The 20,144-nt window shown below is 49.6% G+C and overlaps 1 protein-coding gene and 1 long non-coding RNA gene across 3 annotated transcripts in view; one reads left to right on the top strand and one right to left on the bottom strand.

Annotated features, from left to right (window-relative positions):
* The window catches only part of XYLT1 (xylosyltransferase 1), a 306,267-nt gene that overhangs the window by 278,748 nt on the left and 7,375 nt on the right, over positions 1-20,144 (top strand). The window contains exons 9-11 of the mRNA XM_025416408.3: positions 3,060-3,322; positions 9,762-9,957; positions 15,701-16,034. Coding sequence (XP_025272193.3) covers positions 3,060-3,322; positions 9,762-9,957; positions 15,701-16,034 — 793 coding nt within the window. The remainder of the gene's footprint in view (positions 1-3,059; positions 3,323-9,761; positions 9,958-15,700; positions 16,035-20,144) is intronic.
* The window catches only part of LOC112640327 (uncharacterized), a 389,014-nt gene continuing 379,955 nt past the window's right edge, over positions 11,086-20,144 (bottom strand). Inside the window, exons 9-10 of one of the 2 annotated variants that reach the window (XR_003123978.3) lie at positions 13,314-13,402; positions 11,086-12,307 (exon numbers count right to left, since the gene is read on the bottom strand). This is a non-coding gene — a long non-coding RNA (uncharacterized LOC112640327). The remainder of the gene's footprint in view (positions 12,308-13,313; positions 13,403-20,144) is intronic. The other variant, XR_007411029.1, reaches the window with a different exon arrangement.

Below are 20,144 nucleotides of genomic sequence, written 5' to 3'. Positions count from 1 at the left end.
TGCAGAGCACACAGTGGATTTCATCTCGTTATTCAGGTTCCCTCAAGGTGCCCCCTAACGTCTTTCACCCCTGTAGGTGGTTGCTGCAATAAGTATTTTTTCAGGCCTGTGTTTGGTGGCAGATTAAGAGCTACCCAGGGACCTCCTCAAAGCCATGTTAATTTAGGTATGAACTTGGGTGACATTTAACTCCTTTGTCCATGCAGAAAAGATCTGCTGAGCAGAAAGAGGGCTTCGGGGGAATATATGACCTATTCAAAAGGAAAAACGGGAAAGATTCCCACTTTTGCAGAGGACCAACTGTTGCCCTCGATGCAAAGGACCTTCATCATTTAGAGCAAGTAGCCGTGGCGGTTCTTGGGAGCGCTGCCCCTCGCGGGCTCCTCCTTTGGGTGGCAGCCTTTACATTGCAGCCCCAAGTCTCCCAGGGACACCGTGGTCTCTGGTAGAGACAGGCTAACATAGAGACCTCGCACGTGCTCACAGCTATTCCTTTCACAGTAAACAAAGATCAAGAACATCCCCCAACATCTAGACTCAAGAAACTGCTGTCTGTCGGGAACTCAGAGTTCTTGTTCGAAGAAGAGTGGTAAATATAGAAACATGCCCTTTTGGAAGATCCAGCTGCGAATAAAGAATCACAAGCAGAGAAAGGAGACTGCCTGGCCCCTGAGTCTAGTTCTAGAAGCCCCTTGTTGCAGGCTTCAGGGGGTAGTGACAATAGTCACCTAACAATAGCAGATGACACTATGTGCCAGGCTCTCTGATAAGTACCTATATTATTATACCCATTTTAAGGATGAGGAAGCTGAGGCCTTGGGTGATTTGCCCAAAGACCTACATAGCTAGAAAGTAGCAGAGTCAGGATTTGAACCCAAGTAGTCTGACTCATTAGCGGTGCCATAAGGGAACCAAACTGACCTTTGACCACAGAGAGGGCCAGAATATTATTAAATGTTATCCATAAACCACCACAGGGTTCATGAAGCAGGGAAGCTAGAGGGTATTCAGAATGATACCAAGGATGTTTGTTTTCGGGGGCTTCCAGTTTACTCAGCAGCTCAGTCCTAAAATGATGCAGTAGAAAGAGACTGGGCTTGAGAGTCATCTGAGCTGGGTTCGAATCCTGCAGATGTGTGAGTGCATATACATCACTTCCCCTTCCTGAGCTCGGTTCCCTTATATGTAAAACAAGAGTCATAATGCCTGCTTTGCAGAGCTGATGGAAGAATTTGAGGTGGTGACATGAACGCAGTGCTAAGCTGAGAATACGTGCTCAGTGGTTTTTACTGTCATTAGCGCTGCTGTTAATCCACTGCAGTGGAAACAGTGCCAGACCCAGCTTAAGGTCAGTAATCACGCTAGACGGGAGGGGCTGTGCTTCCAGTTGTTTCTGTAGCCCTGGACCAGGGGTCCACAAACTACTGCCCCTGGGCCAAATCCAGCCCCCTGCCCGCTTTTGTAAATAAAGATTTTTGGAAAACAGCCACACCCGTTCTTTTACCACGGCTGCATCTACTACGTGGCTGCTTTCACATCACCACAGCCTAGCCGAGTAGTTGCAGAGCTGGAAATTACTATTATGCAGCCCTTTGCGGGTCCCCACCCAGGCATGAGTATAAGACTTGGTATGTAACAGGGCGCTCAGAATATTATTTCTTCATCCTGACTCTGCCATTTCCTTGCTGTGTGACCTTAGATAAGTCCCTTTCCCTCTCTGGGCCTCCATTTCCTTGAAAACTTGGTTTACGAAAGTGGTCTTCAGCTGCATCATGATCACCTGGGAAACTTTTTTTGGACGCAGATTCCTAAAACTCACATCTCAGAGATGTTGACTCTGTAGTTCTGGGGGAGGACTCCAGAATCTGAATCTTTCCCCCGCCACCCAGAGAGGAGTGGGGGAGGGGCAGAGGGAGGAGGAGAGAGACCCTCTTTTCTTTTTTTAAAGATTTTTATTATTTATTTATTCATGAGAGAAGGGAGAGAGAGAGAGAGAGGCAGAGACACAGGCAGAGGGAGAAGCAGGCTCCACGTAGGGAGCCCGATGCGGGACTCGATCCCGGGACTCCAGGATCACGCCCTGGGCTGAAGGCAGCGTTAAACCGCTGAGCCACCCAAGCATCCCAGAGAGAGACCCTCTTAAAGCAGGCTCTGCACTCAATGCAGAGCCCAACACAGGGCTCGATCTCACCACCCTGAGATCACGACCTGAGCCAAAGTCAAGAGTCAGACGCTTAACCGACTGAGCCTCCCAGTCGCCCCCAGAATCTGATTTTTTTTTTTTTCCAGAATCTTTCAACTTTTAAAGCTATTCAGTTGGTGGTGGTGTGCAGCCCCGGTTCAGGTGTTATATCCTCTACAAACCTTAGTGAAGGCATCCCCTCAAATCCCACTAAGAATGCAGTTCCTGAACCCCACTGGCAGAGATTCTCACAGTACATCTGGGTTCCTTGTGCGTCTGCCAATTGCGGCAGTGCCCAGGAGGCAACAGGGGTGGGTGTGAGTGGGGGGGCACTGAGGTGACCAGGGGGATCCATGCCCCTCTAAAGAGACAGCTGCCCTTCAACTCTGGCCAGTCATTGCCTTGTGGAAACACGGGCCTGGGGTTCCAAGTCTATTTCTGTTTAAAGGGAAGCCAAAAGTTGTTGCTGTGAACTCTTGTACTTTTTAAGCGTTGCCAGCTAATTCAATTTTAAAGCACCCTGCTGGACAACTGGAATATATCTGTAAGCTGTATTTGCCCTGGACCTCCAGCTAAATGATTTCTGCCATCCATCTCGGCCACAAACATCTGGGAGGTAATTTATTTACCAGACATTTAAATGATGCGTACTATGTGCCCACCATTGCTGTAAATGCTCTACAAATATTAACCCATTCAGTCCTGACACACTTCTTACTACCTCCAGCTTACAGACAAAGGAAACTGAGGGCAGAGAGCTTAGGAAGTGTCGGAGCTGGGATTGGGATCCGGACAGGCTGGCTGCAGAGCCCTGCTCCCCAGACCCCTCCTCCCGCCCCGCTTGTTGACATTCCTCTTCTTATCCTCCTGAGCACAGCAGACAGCCAGGCCCACCTTCTTTGCCCGAAAATTTGAAGCCGTGGTGAATCAGGAAATCATCGGGCAGCTGGACTACTACCTGTATGGGAATTACCCTGCGGGCACCCCGGGCCTCCGCTCCTACTGGGAGAACGTGTACGATGAGCCAGATGGCATCCACAGCCTGAGCGACGTGGCGCTCACCTTGTATCACTCTTTCGCCCGCCTGGGCCTCCGCAGGGCCGAGTCCTCGCTGCACGTGGAGACGGGGAACAGCTGCAGGTGAGCCTGCGGAGTGGGAAGTGGGGGACAGTGGGAGGGGGTGGGGGGGCCCTCTTCAGGATCCGCACGCTTTTCCCTGTCTCTGCTTCCCTGTCTCTGCTGACCTCAAAGGCATCCGAACTGGGACTGAGCCTTTGGCTCAGGTCGTGATCCCCTGGGGTCCTGGGATCCAGTCCCACATTGGACTCCCTGCATGGAGCCTGCTTCTCCCTCTGCCTATGTCTCTGCCTCTCTCTCTCTGTGTGTGTGTGTCTCTCTCTCATGAATAAATAAATAAAATCTTTAAAAAAAAAAAAAAGTCGGGGATCCCTGGGTGGCGCAGCGGTTTGGCGCCTGCCTTTGGCCCAGGGCACGATCCTGGAGACCCGGGATCGAACCCACGTCGGGCTCCCGGTGCATGGAGCCTGCTTTTCCCTCTGCCTGTGTCTCTGCCTCTCTCTCTCACTGTGTGCCTATCATAAATAAATAATAAAAAAATTAAAAAAAAAAAAAAAGTCATCCAAACCCATCCCAGTGGCCAGATCTCATCTGCTCTAAGACACGATCACACTACTACTTTTTCAGAACACCATGTCTACTGTTTACCTGATTATTTCCTGGCAGTGCTCTTGTTCTTGATGCTAAGTTCTGTGTCTCTTATAAGGAAGCTTTATGCCCCCATGTTAAGTAGTTGTGTTTGCCTTTGCCTTAGGTGTGAAAATACAGAACTTTTGTTTGTTTAATTTTTCTTACAGAAAATGTCAAGTATATACGAAATAGAAGAGTGTAGCCCCATGCCCCCATTACCCACCTCGAGCGATTTCTCGCTCAGGGGCCAAGGCGTTTTCCTCTTTGCTTTTGCCTGCTGACCCCTCCTCCCAGATCAATTTGAATGAAGCACGGCCCATACTTATAGCATCTGAGCCATAAGTATTTTAATATGTTATCTCTGAAAAATAAAGAGTCCTTCTTAAAACACAACCCTACTGTTGTTGGCACACTTAAAAATATAACCAAAAATGTTAAAATGTGGACCTATGATTTAAGACGTTCGGGTATCCCTTAGAATCATCTCACCTACCACTAGCAGGTACCAGATGACACTTCAGGAGAGAGTGTTCTAGAATATGTGAAAAGAAGAGGGGGAAGGAAGTAGGAGAATGATTCACCATCATCCCCTCCTCCTGCCTTCCCTAAGCCAACCAGCCCTGTCATTTTGTGTGCCTTTTCTTCCCTACCAGCAATGTGCATTGCAGATATTTACATAATTGCAATAAGATTTTGAAGTCCTGTTTCTTTTTCATTTGACGTTATGATATTAGCCCCCTCTTCCCCATGCTGCTCTGCGGCTTCCCTAATGATAATGATCCTCGTTAATGCCCGCAAGGATTCCATTGAGTAGAAATTCCAGAGTTTGCCTAATCCAGTCCTTTCCTGTTGCATTGTCAGTAATGGACCATTGTAAATAATGTTCTGATGACTATCTTTATCTTTGTGCAGAAAGCCTCTTTTTTTTTCCCCGTTCCCTTTTCTGATTATTTCCTGAGGATGGATTCCCAGAAGTACCTCTAATCACTCTCTTTCACTTTCTTGTTCTCCTCCTCATCCTACCTCCCCCTTTGAACTACAAAGAGAAAACCTTTTTTTTTTTTTTTTAAACCACTATCTGTCTACACTGAGGCCTCCCCTAGTGTCCCTCCTTGCCCTACTCTTCCCTCTCCTGGGGAGTGTAAGAAGAAGAAGAGAAACCATTTTGTTACCTAAAAGCCTGAAAACATGGCACAGTGTGTGCCCGGTGCATAGCTGGCTGGGCATCTGCAAGGCTGCATCAAGTTGGCTTCCATTCATTCTCTCCTCCTCCTAGCCTCAGACTTCTCTCTTCTCTCCAGGCAAGTTCTAGTCTGGTTTGAAGGGAGACCGGGGTGGGTTGGGAACCCAGGACTGGATTTACTCTCTGTTGACCTTGGACAAGCCATTAACCTCTCTGTGCCTCAGTTTCCTCATCTGTAAGATGGGTGCAGTAATAATAAGCCTCGTAGCCTAAAGTGGTGTGAGTTTTAATGGAGACCATCTTCAAACACTGCCTTATGAGTTCTCTATTACTGTTATTATCATCCCTGTTTTAACAGCGTTTTACATGCTAAGTGCTCAGCAAGTGTGCATGTCAGTGTGGATGTCTCCGTTGTTATTACCATGAAGCTGCCACAAGCAGTCAACAGTGAGCCTGGTGTGGGAGCTGCACGCTCATGCTCCCTAACGTAATGGGTGGTATGGACTGCTCCTTGACTGTCTGTGTTTCCCTTTGCTCGGTGCCCTTCCCTGTGCAGCCCACCCTTTCCGTAGTCTTTGAGGGTCAGCTCCAGTGCCACATCCTCTGCAAAGCAATTCAGGGGCTCCCCTGAGAGTCTGTCCACCCCAAGCTGAAAGTAGCTCAGACTTCCCTCCATCACTCCCCTGGCTGGTAGCTGTGGTACCAGGGGTCAAGGTCATCTGCAAGTCTTTCTCCTCCTGCTAGTCTGGGACAGAATCCTTGTCCATGGAGCCACTGCATGCATCCCTGTGGTAACGCAGTGCCTGATGCCTGGGAGGTGAATGTTTTCCAAGAATAGTTTTAGCCCCAGACTTCATGGAATTTATGAGGTAAATGACAACATACGAAATTCCAAAAGACATCCTCAATTTATTTAGGGTTGTTGAAATTTTCTCCTGGTATTTGTTTTGGGATTAAACAAGCCATCAAGTTGCCTGGGGCCTGGAATCCTTTGGCTTATACCTCATTTTTTATTATAATAGAACCATTGTGCCTTGCTGTGGGCAAAGCGGATATATTTATGGATATGCGCCTACAAAGAAATCAGGACAAAGGACCCTTATCCCAAAAGGCAAAAGAGAGTGAATTCCTGCCCGTGGGGTGTCTGGGGAAATAGCAAGTGAAAACTTTATTTCAGGAGTCTCATTTCCTCTGGGCATTTCATGCAAATTGTCTTTCCAGTCTATAGTATAACCTTTCATAAAAATAATGTTTATTGATTTTTTTTCCTCGTTATAAAGTAACACATGTTCAGTGCAGAAATTTTCAAAATGGCAGACTGAGAGAACAACAACAAAAAAAATCAAGTTGGTTTTTGAGCCACCATCCAGAGATAAAAGCTATCAGTATTTTAATACAGGCACTCAAATTCAAATGCTCTACCGGGCCAGGCAGGTAGCAGGTGTGACTGCTGTGGGCTCACCTGACCATGCCAGTCTGGAGCCCCTGTGGGCCCTGGTACTATGCCCCAGTACATTCTTGCCCTAAGGGAATCGTAGAATTGAAGCTCCTAATTTTTCAAGAGAAACTAGAAATCCAGATTTTTGTGTAAATCTTATTTTTTCTGTACCTACCTTACTTAAGTAAGAAAAACACCTTTGGGCCAAGTGGGTGCATCTGTGATGGCCTTTAGGTTATATTGTATTATATCTAATTAAAACTACCTCTCATCTTAATTTTAATTGCTTAAGTCTATAGTCAAGAGGAGGTATCAGAGGACTTTGCATTCAGTCCTGGGTTACATGTACCCTAGATGCACTTTAGAAGCAAAAGGTCCAAGAGAACATCCTTCTAGAATTTTCACCCAATCATCATGTATTGATTGAGCATCTGCCATGTGTCAGGCTCTGTTAGGCACTCTGCTGGGACCCAGACAGACCAGGCCCCTGAGTTCAAGGCTTTCCCATTCTTGTGAAAAGATGTAGTACCTAAACACTTGTAAGGAGAAACAAAAGATCAATAAGAGTAAAGGCTCTGCTGAGGATGAAGGCAAAATCACATGGTAGCAATGAGTTGGTGACTTGAGATTCACTGGTCAAGGAAGCACTCTCTGAGGTGGTAACATTTATGCAGAATGATAATACAGAGCCAGACATGCAATGTAAAAGGAGAAGAGCATCCCCAGCAAAAGCAATATCCTGTGCAAAAGCCCTAAGGTAGAAATGAGTTTTTAGCCTATTCCAGAATCCAAAGTAAAACCCGTGTGGCTAAAAGGTAGGGGGTTGGGACAAAAGGAAACAAAATGAGGCTAAAGAGGTAGGGCTTTGTAGACCAGGTGGGGCATTTCAATTTTATCACAGGCATTAAGCAAACCGCTTGTGGTGTTGAAGCAGTGGGCAATGGATATGGCTACTTAGGACTAGGTTACAGTGAACAAAGTAGGAGGGGACAAGTAAAGAGGCTCCTGGAAGGGTCCAGGGTAAGGCACGATGATGGCTTAGACTAGGACGCTGGCAATGCATAAGGAGAAGAGAGGCTGGGTTCAGGTGGGGACAACAAAATTTCTTGACAGAAGGTGAAGGAAAGCAAGCCACCAAAGACCAACTCCTGGATTTCTAGAATGCTTGACCTTGGCTCACTTACTTGACCCCTTAGCAGCCCCCAATACAGCAGACCACTCCCTTCTGGAACCATTTTATTGTTGTGACTCCCGTGACAAGCTTTCCTGCTGTTCGCCACCTTCATTGACCCCAGCCACCTTACAGAACCAACATTCATGGAGCATATGTTGCAACGATGCTGTGTAACCAGCCCCAAATCACTGTTTTGCAATGATAAGTGTTGACATGGTGCTCAAGTTGGTGGGTCAGCAGGGCAGCTTTCCTAGCCTCAGCTGGCATCTCTCCTGCGTCTGCAGCCAGCTGCAGGTCAGGAGGGGGCCTCTGTTGTTCTCAGCAGAGAATCGTCGCCAGATCTAGGAGGGCTTCTGCTGGGACAACTGGGGGTGCTCTGCTCCGAGCACCTCGTCCTCCAGCAGGCTAGCTCAGGCATGCTCACATGGTGGTCATAAAAGAGCAAGAAAGGCAAGTAGAAATGTGCTCGACTTCTAGAGGCCCTGGCTCAGGACCAGCATGGCACCCCTTCCACCACATTCTGCCACCAAAGCAGGTTCAAGAAGGAGAACGAGACTACCTCGGTGGCGCATGGAGACATGTAAAGTCACATGGAAGAGAGCCTGGGGACGGGAGAGGTGAAGAACCAGGGCCAGTAATGCAGGCCGCCACAGGGCCCTTCCACACCTCTACCAACGCGGTCCACAGTCGCACCCGCCACAAGCAGGCACTTAGGCTTAAATCAACTAAAATTATAACTTCAGTTGCTCGGTCACACCAGCCTCATTTCAAGTGCTCAGGAGTCCCAAGGAGTCCCAAGTGGCTGCTCGCTACTGGATCGGACAGCTCGGAGGAAAAGCCTTTCCGTCATGGTAGAAGGTTCTGCAGCACAGTCCGGGGCCACGTGGGTTGCCGGCTTCCAGCATCCAGATCCGAAGTGGGTTTGCGTGAGCCAAGAGTGCCCAGCGAGCAATCCCAAGACAGCCTGGGCTTTTTGTTCTCAGAGCCCGGGGGCATCCGGATGATAACAAGGCAGCGATTTCGGGAGCTGGGTAAACGTGGGAGGAGGGTGGCTTCCCTCACCATTGTAATTGGCCATGAAGACTCCCACTCCTGAATGGAACCAGGGGAAGGCAGGCCAAGGGGGACAGGGATTAGTGGGATGCTGTTTCCAAGGGGCCACACATGCCCACTAAGTGCTGTGTGGCTTTCACACTGCAGAAGCCCGCAGCTTTTATTTCATGTGTATGAAGGACAAAGAACTGGGCTGTCTGCAGTCCTCCCGTCTCGGCTCCCTGCCTCCTCGGGGGATCTCTGCTTAGCTTCCCTGCCCCTTTCAGCCAGCGAGACGTTGTATCTTCACAAGTTACCTATTTGTGTGTGTGTGTGTGTGTCTCAGATGGGCAATAATTTTAAGGGTAATACCCAGTGCTGTTGATGAGAAGGACAGTGGGAGCGTAAATCAGTACAACCTTTCTGATAAATAATTGTTAAACATCCAATGATGAACTTGCTCCATGAAATACAGCATTGCAGAGTGGTGTGTGTGTGTGTGTTTGCGCACACACAAAAATCATGTTTTCAGAGACTTTTCAAAGATATCTGATCATCTTGAGAAATAACATGAAGCAAAAGTAGAATGTAACCAGTATATATATATTACAATCCCAAACATGTGATATTTATGCAAATATATGCAGAGAAAATAAGGCTGGAAGGAGATACATCACTGTGGCCTCATTTACACACCGTTGTCCCTTCCTAATACCTCGAACGAGAGGATCAATAAATATCTGTGAACTGACATCCTCTATGGGAGGAAGCATCAAAAGTAATAATTTTTATTTTCTTTATTGTGTTTTTGTACAGTCAGCATGTTTTACATTTATAATCAGCCAAGAAATCGTTCATAGTTACTGGGATCTGAGATTCACAGGAAACAGCTTTCAGGATGCTACAAAGGACCGTGGTCAGCACTGAATAAAACGGGGCCTATTTTAGGGACGGTGACACCACGGTTCATGGCACACTCTGTCACGAGATCACACACCTCTGGCCCTACCCCTTGAGCTCACGTGAGACCATGTCTATGTTCCAGGTACTACCCGATGGGCCACCCAGCATCTGTCCACCTCTACTTCCTTGCTGACCGCTTCCAGGGCTTTCTGATCAAGCATCACGCTACGAATCTGGCTGTGAGCAAACTTGAGACCCTGGAGACATGGGTGATGCCAAAGAAGGTCTTCAAGATCGCAAGCCCACCCAGTGACTTCGGGAGGCTCCAGTTTTCTGAGGTAAGAGTCCAGACACTGGCACACTTCACGGTCTTTTCCAGCTGCTCTGCTGGGTTCTGTTTGCCAGTCTGACACTTGGGGATGGAAATGGAGGGGAAGAGGACTTGGAGAGCCCAGAAGACAGCACACTCTGGGCTCAGAGAGGATCCTCTGGCCCCAAGCACTGGAGCCACATCTCAAACAGGGTGGGAGGGGAGAGATGGAGGTTGGCCCTAGCAGTGGGCCAAACTGATGACCTGGAGCACTGGTCTGTTTTTTACAGTAGCATCTGTGTTCCTCTTAATTTTTTATCCTAGCCAGTGACTCTCCTGAGTCTCTATTAGTAATAGACCATAACAGACCAGTTTCCTAATGAAGCAATGGCATTAGTCTCCTTTTACAGATTTGGAGAGGTGAGGCCTATGGAGGGCCAAGGATTTTCTCATAGTTCAGAAGTGAAAGAGCTCAAGTTGAGCCCAGGTCTCTCTGGCCACAAATTTCATTCTTCAGTGTTTCTGGTTCCCCAGTTCCTAGCATAGGGGTTAATTCAGATCAATCATTGAATGGATGAGTGGATGAATGGGTGGATAGCTGGGAGGGTGGATGGATGGATGGATGGATGGTTGGGAGGGTGGATAAATGGACAGAGGCTGGACGGATGGATAGAGGATGTATAGATGGAGGGGTAAGTGGGTGGATGGGTGGGAGGGTGGATAGATGGACAGAAGACTGGACGGATGGATAGAGGATGGATAGATGGGAGGGTGGGTGAATGAGTGGATGGATGGGTGGATGGATGGGTGGGTAGGTGGAGCAGTGGATGGATCCATGGGATGCAGTTTTAGTTCTTTTCTTGCCCAGCACTACCCTTGTAGCATCAGCCCTACCTGCAGATCTGGTCTAGCCTCTGCCATTATCACTCTGCTCCCCTCTCACACTTCTGGAGTTTTTGTCACACATGTCAAGCTTATCCTTGCTGCTGGCTTGGTGGGTGCTATTCCTGCTGCCCGGAATACTTTTCCTCACAGTTTCACATAGCTAGCTGCCGTTTTGTTTAGTTTTGTTTTTTTGTTTTTTTGGTCATTCTAATCTAAATCCAAATGGTGTACCCTCCAAGAAGCCCTCCCTGCCCACCCACTTACACCACAAGAGTCCATTCTCCACTTGACATGTACCTATTTTATCATTTTCTTAGCGTTTACTATTCAAAACCATCTTGCTGATTTCTCTGATCACTTGTCGGTTGTCCACGAAAAAGCTGGGACCATGTCCCTCTTGTTCACCACTGTGTTCCACACACATGGCATCTGGAGGTACCAAATCTGATTTCTGAATGGAGCGCACACACTTGGGTGGGGACACTGCAGGACGGGAAACACAATCCAGCTGGGTGAGAGTTGGCCCACCCCTAACTCCAGCACCTGATTTTTGCCTTCCCCATCCCCGCAAGTAGCTAAAAATGCATCCCTGGAGTTTAGTATTGTCCCTGAGTGTGGCTGCTGGGTTAGGGATGAAGAGCCTGGTTTTAGAATACAGAGTATTTTGAAGGGCTGGGGTGGGGGTGGTGCAAGTATCCCACCTGCTTATACTGTCCATGCAGATCCCTTTCCACCTGCCCATGGCCCCACCTGGCCACGCTATGCCCTACAGAGCAGGGTTTCTTATTAAGCCACCATTTTCAATTAAGGATCCGAATGGATTGGCTGGATTCAAGCTGCCATGGGAGCCGACTCCATAAATTACTAGCATCAGGGGGCAATTAGACATTGCCCCAGTTGGATTCTGCGCTGGGGGCCCAGGCGGCCAATTGAAGACATTAACGTCCCATTAACGAGATGGATGCCTGGTGGCTGGGCTCTCCCTGTTTATCAGCCTGCTGTTGGATAACTGGGCACTTCTGGCAGTGACAAATGAGGTTGGCCACTCTGTGGCTAGTGATTTGTGAGAGTTCCTACCGCAGGGTTGGTAACTTTGATATAAGAACCACCCAGATCTCGCAGAGTAACAGCATGTGATGCAGGGAGCCGTGAATTTTGCAGTTTTTTTTTTTTTTTTCTTCTGGAGTCCTACTAATTTTTAAAGCAAAAAGTGTCAAATGGGACAAGAAGGAAGGGAAAACTGCAGAGGATCCCTCTCCTGGTGGCACAGCTCCAGGGCTCCACTCGGGGCCTGGCTCACAGCAGGTTGCCAGTGTTGCTGAGCCATCAGATGGATTTCTCCACCCCATGGGAGTCCCATGCTGGTGGCTTGCAGAAAAGAGGCTCATTCCTTCAGCAGACAGTCCAAGTGGCTATGGTGTACTAGGTGCAGGAGTGGCTGGAGAGTCCAGGCTCCTTTTGGCACGGAACTGTAGTCAGGTGAGGCAGTCAGCCTACAAGTGAGCAAATAAAGGAACAAAAACATTTCAGCTAATGGCGAGTATTATGAAGAACATAAAACTTAATTCATGTCATTGCTGAGGACTGAAGAGGCCGTTGGGGACTACTTTCAGTGGGATGATTCATTTGGGAAGCTTTTCTAAGGAGGTAACCTTAGAGCTGAAGCCTGGAAAGAGCCAGTGATGGGGAGACATGGAGCAGTGCAAGCAGAGAGAAGAGCATGTGCAAAGGCCCAGAGGCTCCAGGAGGGAGCAGCAAGGCCAGTGTGGCCAGCACACAGTGAGTGAGAGGGAGGGCAGTAGAAGGAAGGTGTCAGAGGGGATGGGACAGATCATGATGGGGACATGAAGGCCCTGGAGAAAAGCTCAGATGGTATTTTCAATGCAGTGAGAGATTTTTAGTGGGTTTGAAGTTGAGCAATGTGGTGAACTTGACCATGGACTTGAATTTGAGTAGTGATCATTGTGTTGTAAGTGTCCATGGACTTGCACAGTGAGTCTGTGAGAAGATCTTGAAGCCCTAGAAGTTGTGACAGCAGTGCGGCCCCCTCTCAGGCAGCCCCAGCTTGGTCGCATGTGAGGGTAGCAGCTAGCCTTCCGCTCCCTCTCCTAGGATTGGAAATTGAGATCCAGCCTCTATGCTCACAGCTGCCCTACAGATCTTCCCTCGGGGTTGTCTTGTCTTGGTTTTAGAGAGCTCAGACTTCAGAGAATTGCTCATCGCCATTTCCCTGGGGAATGCAAGGATACCGTTCTGGAGTGTCCCCACACTCCCCTAACTGGGCACTAAGCCCTACTCTGTAGAACCCCAGCATATTGTGTGAGCATTCATCCGTTTGTTGGTAGCTGTGGGAAAGCCAGTGTGTGGAGGGCCTGGTGCATAGGGATGTCCTTAGGTTCACAACATAGAGGATGGGTGGGTGGGTGGAAGGAAAGGAGAGGAGAAGGGAGATAGGGAGGGAGGAAGGAGGGAAAGAAGGAAAGGAGACTCAGCACCCACCATGTACTCAGCACTGTCTTGGAATCTAGAGATACACTGGTGAACAAGCCAGATACACTCCCTCTCCTCATCGAGTTGACAGTCATTAGCTAAGGAAAGAGATAAGTAAATTAAAAGTTGTAATACTGAGAGAAAAAAAAAAAAAACACCAAGATGGGCAAATCCTTAGAAAGGCACCTTGGTGTTGCCTCCAGCTGGGGAAGGCTTCCAAGTGGAGATGACCTCCGCTGAGATCTACCTGAGGAGTAGAAGCTGGCAGGGGTGGGGGGGGTTGGGGAAGGGGTAGGAAGGCTGTGCCAGCCAGAAAGCCAGGAATGAGTGGAAGGTCAGAGATGAGACAGAGAGCCCTCCTCCTGGAGGCGCAGAGAGTAATCCAAGTGGCCTGGAGTAGGGGGGAGTGGAGGGGAGGGCGAGCGGTTGAGGTGAAGCCCTCACAGCATGGGGTGAGAGACTAGACTTGAGAATCCTGAGGTGTGGAAGAGAATTGCACATAGGGAAGTGACAGGATTGGGTTTTTTTTTTTTTTTAAGGTTTTATTCACTTATTTGACAGAAGCAGGGGAGGGGCAGAGGGAGAGGGAGAAGCAGACTCATCACTGAGCAGAGAGCCCGATGCAGTGCTCCATCCCAGGACCCCAGGACCATGACCTGAGCTGACACTCAGGCAGACACTTAACCCACTGAGCCACCCAGGCGCCCCAAGGATCAGGTTTCTTTAGAGAAATCTCCAAGCCTCGGAGGACAGCTGGAATCCACGCATTCCCTCCTTCATTTCTTCACTGACTCGTACTGGCTTCCTTCCTGCCGTGATGCAGCCACTGTGCTGGCTCAGGGGTCCCCAGAAGGAGCCGAGCCTCGGGGTGGCAGGGAATGCCAAGACATCGCCCGTCTGGGAGGGCCAGCCACCCCCGCAGAAGTGTCACAGCAGTCACTACCTCTGCTCCACTTGGGATGGCTCCTCGGTCCCATCCTGTAGGCTCCTGGCTGTGGGGCTGTGGGGCCGTGCACCTCTGGTTGACGGCGGGCTGAGCACCTAGGCGTGGGATGGACGTGTGACTGAGTGAACTGGAGGTAACGCACGAGAGCGGGTGAGAACACAGCCCCTGGGGACAGATTTGCTGGGGCCCTGCGCCAGCTCTGCCCCCCACTGGCCACCGCAAGTGACCTAGGCACTCTGGGCCTCGTCTCTCTCCTCTGAGGACAACGACAGGGTCTCTCCCCTTCGTGGACCTGAGAGAGTCGCACAGGTTGGTGGGGCTGGAGAAAGAAGGCACATCTTGGAGAAAGAATAGAAGCAGGAGCTCGTGGCGTCCACGAGAAAGCCAGCAAGCCCCTGCTGGCCCTGCACTGATGGCATGTCTCACCCCGACCTGCATGCACGCATCGGAGACACGGGTCACGGAAAGAGCACAGGAGCGGGCAAGCCTTGGGGTGTGCTCGTTATCTGCTCCCAGCGTGCCCGCGGGCTGTGTCTTCAAAAACACCAAATTAAACCTGCTGGGGGAGCAGAAGACCCCTCACTTAAATGGATTTGAAGTAGCAGCAGAGCTCCGGATCAGGGACGTAAGTGTCAAGTTGTTGGCTCGCTGGTTCCACAGATACTGGGCGCCTGCTGCATGCCAGGCACAGTGCTAGGCACCCAGGAAACGCGGTGGCACAAGCTGCGGGGCCGCTGAGCAGCGAGGGGACAGCTGGCCAGGTCTTCCTGGCTGCTGGCTGAGGAGTACATTGCAGGCGGCAAAAGCGGAGGGAGGGAAGCAAGAGTGGACCCCCGGCAAGTCGGAGCCACACGGACACCAGCCAGCTGGCAGGAGGGATGGACCGAAGGCTGGATGGATCATACGATCACAGCCCCCCGTCCCCCACCCAGGCCCAGCTCGGAGTGCTGTGGGGAGGCCATGGCTGTGTCTTCCTCAGAAAGCCACGTGCTCTCCTGGAGGTGATCGGAAGGGCTGAGGGACCCTCCTTGTTCAGAACGTCACCACTAAACAGAGGTGCCCGATCCAGAAGACGGAGCACCAAAGTGGAAGCCAGCTGCACCTGCTGAGTGTTGGGGTGCGCTCTCCTTGGGATGGCCCGCCAGCAGGCGTTCATTTAGTCGGTGCACGGTGCGTGCTTTCTTTCCAAAGCACTAACCCTGACTCAGGCACAGGAGGCCCAGGGGTTTAGCGAATAGACCACAAGCCCTGTAATCCCCTAGACTGGGTCCAAATCCCAGGTCTTCTGCTTATGACTAGTTGTGCAGTCTTGAGCAGGTGACCCACTGGGAGCCTCAGTTTCCTCATCTGTAAAATGGGTAGATGAAGCCCAACAAGCAGTATCTTAGGCCTCTCTGGGACCGTGGGCCCTGTTTTCTGGTTCAGTGATTTCTGGACTCTCTCGTTTCAGGTTGGCACTGACTGGGATGCCAAGGAGCGGCTCTTCCGCAACTTTGGGGGTCTCCTGGGGCCTATGGATGAGCCGGTAGGCATGCAGAAGTGGGGGAAGGGCCCCAACGTCACCGTGACCGTCATCTGGGTGGATCCCGTCAACATCATTGCAGCCACCTATGACATCCTGATCGAATCCACTGCCGAGTTCACCCACTACAAGCCCCCTTTGAACTTGCCCCTGAGGCCTGGGGTCTGGACAGTGAAAATCCTTCACCACTGGGTGCCAGTTGCAGAGACCAAATTCCTCGTTGCACCACTGACCTTCTCAAACAGGCAGCCCATCAAACCAGGTGAGTACTCCCAGCGTCTCTGGGAGGGAAAATATTCCTACCCCGGGCGGGGGGGGGTCTCTCAGGCGGGCCCTCCTTTCTGGCGGGCAATGGGGGCCATGTGGGCGGCCTTGGAGAACCATGCTCTCTGCTCTGTATTTTTCTCTCCTTGCACAAGGAGGGAATTTTCTACCCGTACAGTAAGGTGATGTCATCTGTGTATTAGATATCTAATTATTACCTACTCTCCCACTGGACTTCCAGAAAGCCCTGATCATATTTAAGACAAGATGGGAAATAAACCCAGACAGATCCTGAGTGTCAGCAAATCTTACTTTCTTAAAAGTAATAATTAAAATAGGAAATTCTGTTCATCAAAAACCTGCTACACTAGGAGAAAAGACACTATAGGGAAAAAAATATTTGCTACACATAAAATAAAGTACCTCTAAAATATATAAAGAAATCCGCATACATCAGAGAGCCAACTGTAAGCCATGGGCCAAATCTGGCCCACCTCCCTGTTTTTATAAATAAAGTTTTGTTGGGACACAGTCACATCCATTCACTGACATATTTTTTTATGGTTTCCTAGGGACTACAATGGCAGCAATGAGTAATTATGACACAGTTTGCATGGCCCACAAATCCAAAAATATTTACTATCTGGCCCTTTATAAAAAAAGGGATTGGCAACTCGTGCTACAAAAGAGAAAGAAAAAAAAAAGCACATAAATGGCCCACACACTCGGCTTCATGAAAATGAGATACTCAGCTTCATGAATAATGAGAAAAATGCAAATGAAAAGCAAAAAGGGATCCCTCTTCACACCACCATGTTGAGAAATATTCAAAGGTTAGATAGTAGTATCCTATGGCAGAAGGTTGGAGAACAATGCCCATCCATCTAGTGCTGAGGTGGGGGGACGACAAAGTGATAAAACAGGTTTGGAAAAAGGCTTAGCATCTCCTAGTAATGCTTTGTGTGTGCTCACACACTGCCAAAACTTTGGTGTTCATCCTCCTAGAAGTTTCTGGAGGCCTCTAAACCATAAACACAAACACACAACATAAGTCCTATGTTGCTGGTTTTGGGGGTGATGCTTTGTGTAATGAAACTTGCTCTTTGGACTTCTCACGTCAGTATATATAAAGCTACCTGCTGCATCAGATCCCCGTGGGTTCTGAGGACCCAGAATCCACCACATTGCCTCTTTCATTGTTGGCAGTGGTGCTGTTGCAGATAACACCGCAAAGAGGATTCTTGAATCTAAAATTGTCTGTGCCCATACAGATACATCCATAAAAGAGATTCTTAGAAACAGGGTTTCTGGGTCTCTTGGTATTTGAAATTGTCTGTATCTAACAGATCAGAAACCCAGAAGCCAAAAATGCATTACAGCCTCTGTTAGGGAAGAAGCGTTCTGGGCTGGGTGCCGTTTAGCCAGTGACACAAGGAGATGGGGACAAAGACGTGGGGACGGGTTCCCTGGAATCCTAACGGGGGTGTTGAAGTGAACTCAACTCTGTTGATGTCTGCTAAGCTTCTGTGCTAAGCAAGCAGAGAGGTACAGGGAGACCTTGTGTTTTCTCGAGATGGAAGCCTGCTCCCCCCTCTCCCCTGTGAAAGAGACCAAAGACAGCCCCTCCAGAGGAGCGGGGCCAGAGCCCATCCACTTTTGTTCAAGTACCCTTCTTTTTTTTTTTTTTTTTTTAAGATTTCATTTATTTACTCATGAGAGACAGAGAGAGAGAGAGGCAGAGACACAGGCAGAGGGAGAAGCAGGCTCCATGCAGGGAGCCCAACATGGGACTCGATCCCGGGACCAGGATCACAGCCTGGGCCGAAGGCAGGTGCTAAACCACTGAGCCACCCAGGGATCCCCTTCTCAAGTACCCTTCTGATTAGGGTCACATCCTTAGCATCCTCAAGATCCCAAAGCCAGACACGGAGGGGAGGGACAGAAAGAGCGCTCTCCTTGCGTGTTTCAGAAACCCCCATCAGATGGAACAGGGGAGCAGTCCTGAATCCACCTCTACCCCGGGGCCGGGAGGAAGGACAACAGTGGGGGCATTTTTCCTGATTTTTCCAGTTTTTTTTTTTTTCTCCTTGGAGTTTATGATGACAGCAAGGCTCTTCCTAAACCCCACCCAGGATGAGCCAGGGGGTCATCTTACCCCACTGGGAGCAACCCCCACCCCCCCACCCCACCCCTCCCAGTTGTCAGTAATTGTATCTGGTAACGATGTTCCAGTGACAAGGAACACAAAGGTGGGAACAATGCAATTTGTAAAATGATTCATCAAGAGTAATTTGCTATTGATGCGTCCCTGGTAATCTCAAGAAATCTGATGAGGTGGAATTGAGGAAAATTTAATTATAGAGGCAAGCATCACGGGCTGGTGCTGTAATAGCATTTCCCACATTAACCTCATTTTTCATAAGGGTTTTCTGCATCAGCCACGATATGTGGTTCCCAGCGTTCAGACTCCGGTAGCTGCTCTCCCCACTTTGTACGTCGGGCCTTCGGTCAGCTCAGGAGTCTCCCCACTGCCAGCTCTTAGTGCTCAGAGGCCCCGATGGCTGAGTCAGGACCTGCTCCATAAGGCACAGGCTCCGTTCGCATCAGGGAGAGGTGGGCGAGGGCCAGATCTATAAACACGCTAGGTCCTACGGAACTCAGCTAAACCACAGCAGGACAGGGTGCGTGTTCGTGCAGGCTCGTGCCCCGTCTCCCGCCGTTGCCTTCTGCACCTTGGAGCGCTGCCCGCTGCATCCGGGGTCAGAGGGAAGGACTTTGTCTGCATGGGTCAAGGCAGGCTGTTGGTTCTGCTAGTTGCCCTAAGAAGGGCGGGCGTGTGGTCTGCCTGCCTCCTCCTTGAGCCCCATTCAGGACCGCATGTATTAGGAAACGGCGTGAGGATGATCCGAGCTCTCCTGGTTGCCCCTTTGGGGGACCGGAGACATTCTCTGAACACCACACTGTCACATAAGGACATTTCCCGGAGCCCTAGCGGTCTCAATCCAGGCAAGAGCTAATTTGCTAAAACACAACTCGCCAAAATCCTCGGCCAGTATGTGTTTAAAATCTATTCTTGTGTTTGGCGATGAAATAGGCAATAAGAGGGAACTCCTCCAAAATAGCAATGTCTAGGGATCCCTGGGTGGCGCAGCGGTTTAGCGCCTGCCTTTGGCCCAGGGCGAGATCCTGGAGACCCGGGATCGAATCCCACGTCGGGCTCCCGGTGCATGGAGCCTGCTTCTCCCTCTGCCTATGTCTCTGCCTCTCTCTCTCTCTCTGTGACTATCATAAATAAATAAAAATTACAAAAAAAAATAGCAATGTCTAGCTGCTTTCCGCCAGCCCAAATGTGTGCACTTTCTGCTTCCCCATCTGTAAGCCCGAGGAAGTAGTCAGGGCCCCCCTCCTTGATGTGTTCTTTTCCTGTTTTAGAGCATATGAACCTCTTCCTGAGCCTCTTGCCAGCCCTGGGGGTCTCACTGGTGCAAGGATGAGTATCCAGTTTACAGACGGGGAAAGTGAGTCTTTGAAAGACTGGCTTCCAATGAAAATTAAAAAAAAACAAAAAACAAAAAACACCACCAGTTCTATAGCTTCCAGTTGGTGGATGAGCCTGCGGTTAGAGTCCCATGATAATAAGAACGGGCTTTGGAGTCAGCCGGTCCTGGACTTGACCCTGGATCTGTCTCGAACTATAGGCGTCTGCAAAATGGGGGTGATGACACCAGCCCTGTGGCTTTGCGTGTGTACGAGGATTGTGTACTAGTAACACCAACCACGATACTACTAAACTTCTCCAAGCACTTAGTATGTGCCAGGTGCCTGTTTGTGTATATGGCCTAGGTTTTTTTGTTTTTTGAAGTCCAGTATCATTAATGTACAGTATGATATAGTTTCAGGTGTACAATACCGTGATTCAGCAATTCCGTAGCTCCCCCAGCGCTCAGCACGTACGCGCACTTTTCCTCCCCCTCACCAATTGCACCCGTCCTGCCACACACCTCCCCTCCAGCAACCACCAGTTCTCTGTACGTAGGACTCTGGGGTGTTTTTTTTGTTTGTTTCTGTTTTCCTTTGGTTTTGTTTCTTAAATTCTGCAGGAATGAAA

This window comes from Canis lupus, chromosome 6 (genome assembly GCF_003254725.2).
Source record: "Canis lupus dingo isolate Sandy chromosome 6, ASM325472v2, whole genome shotgun sequence".
NCBI classification, from domain to species: Eukaryota; Metazoa; Chordata; class Mammalia; order Carnivora; family Canidae; genus Canis; species Canis lupus.
The sequence above is the reverse complement of the archived record's forward strand: the minus strand, read 5'-3'. Positions and strand labels throughout refer to the sequence as shown.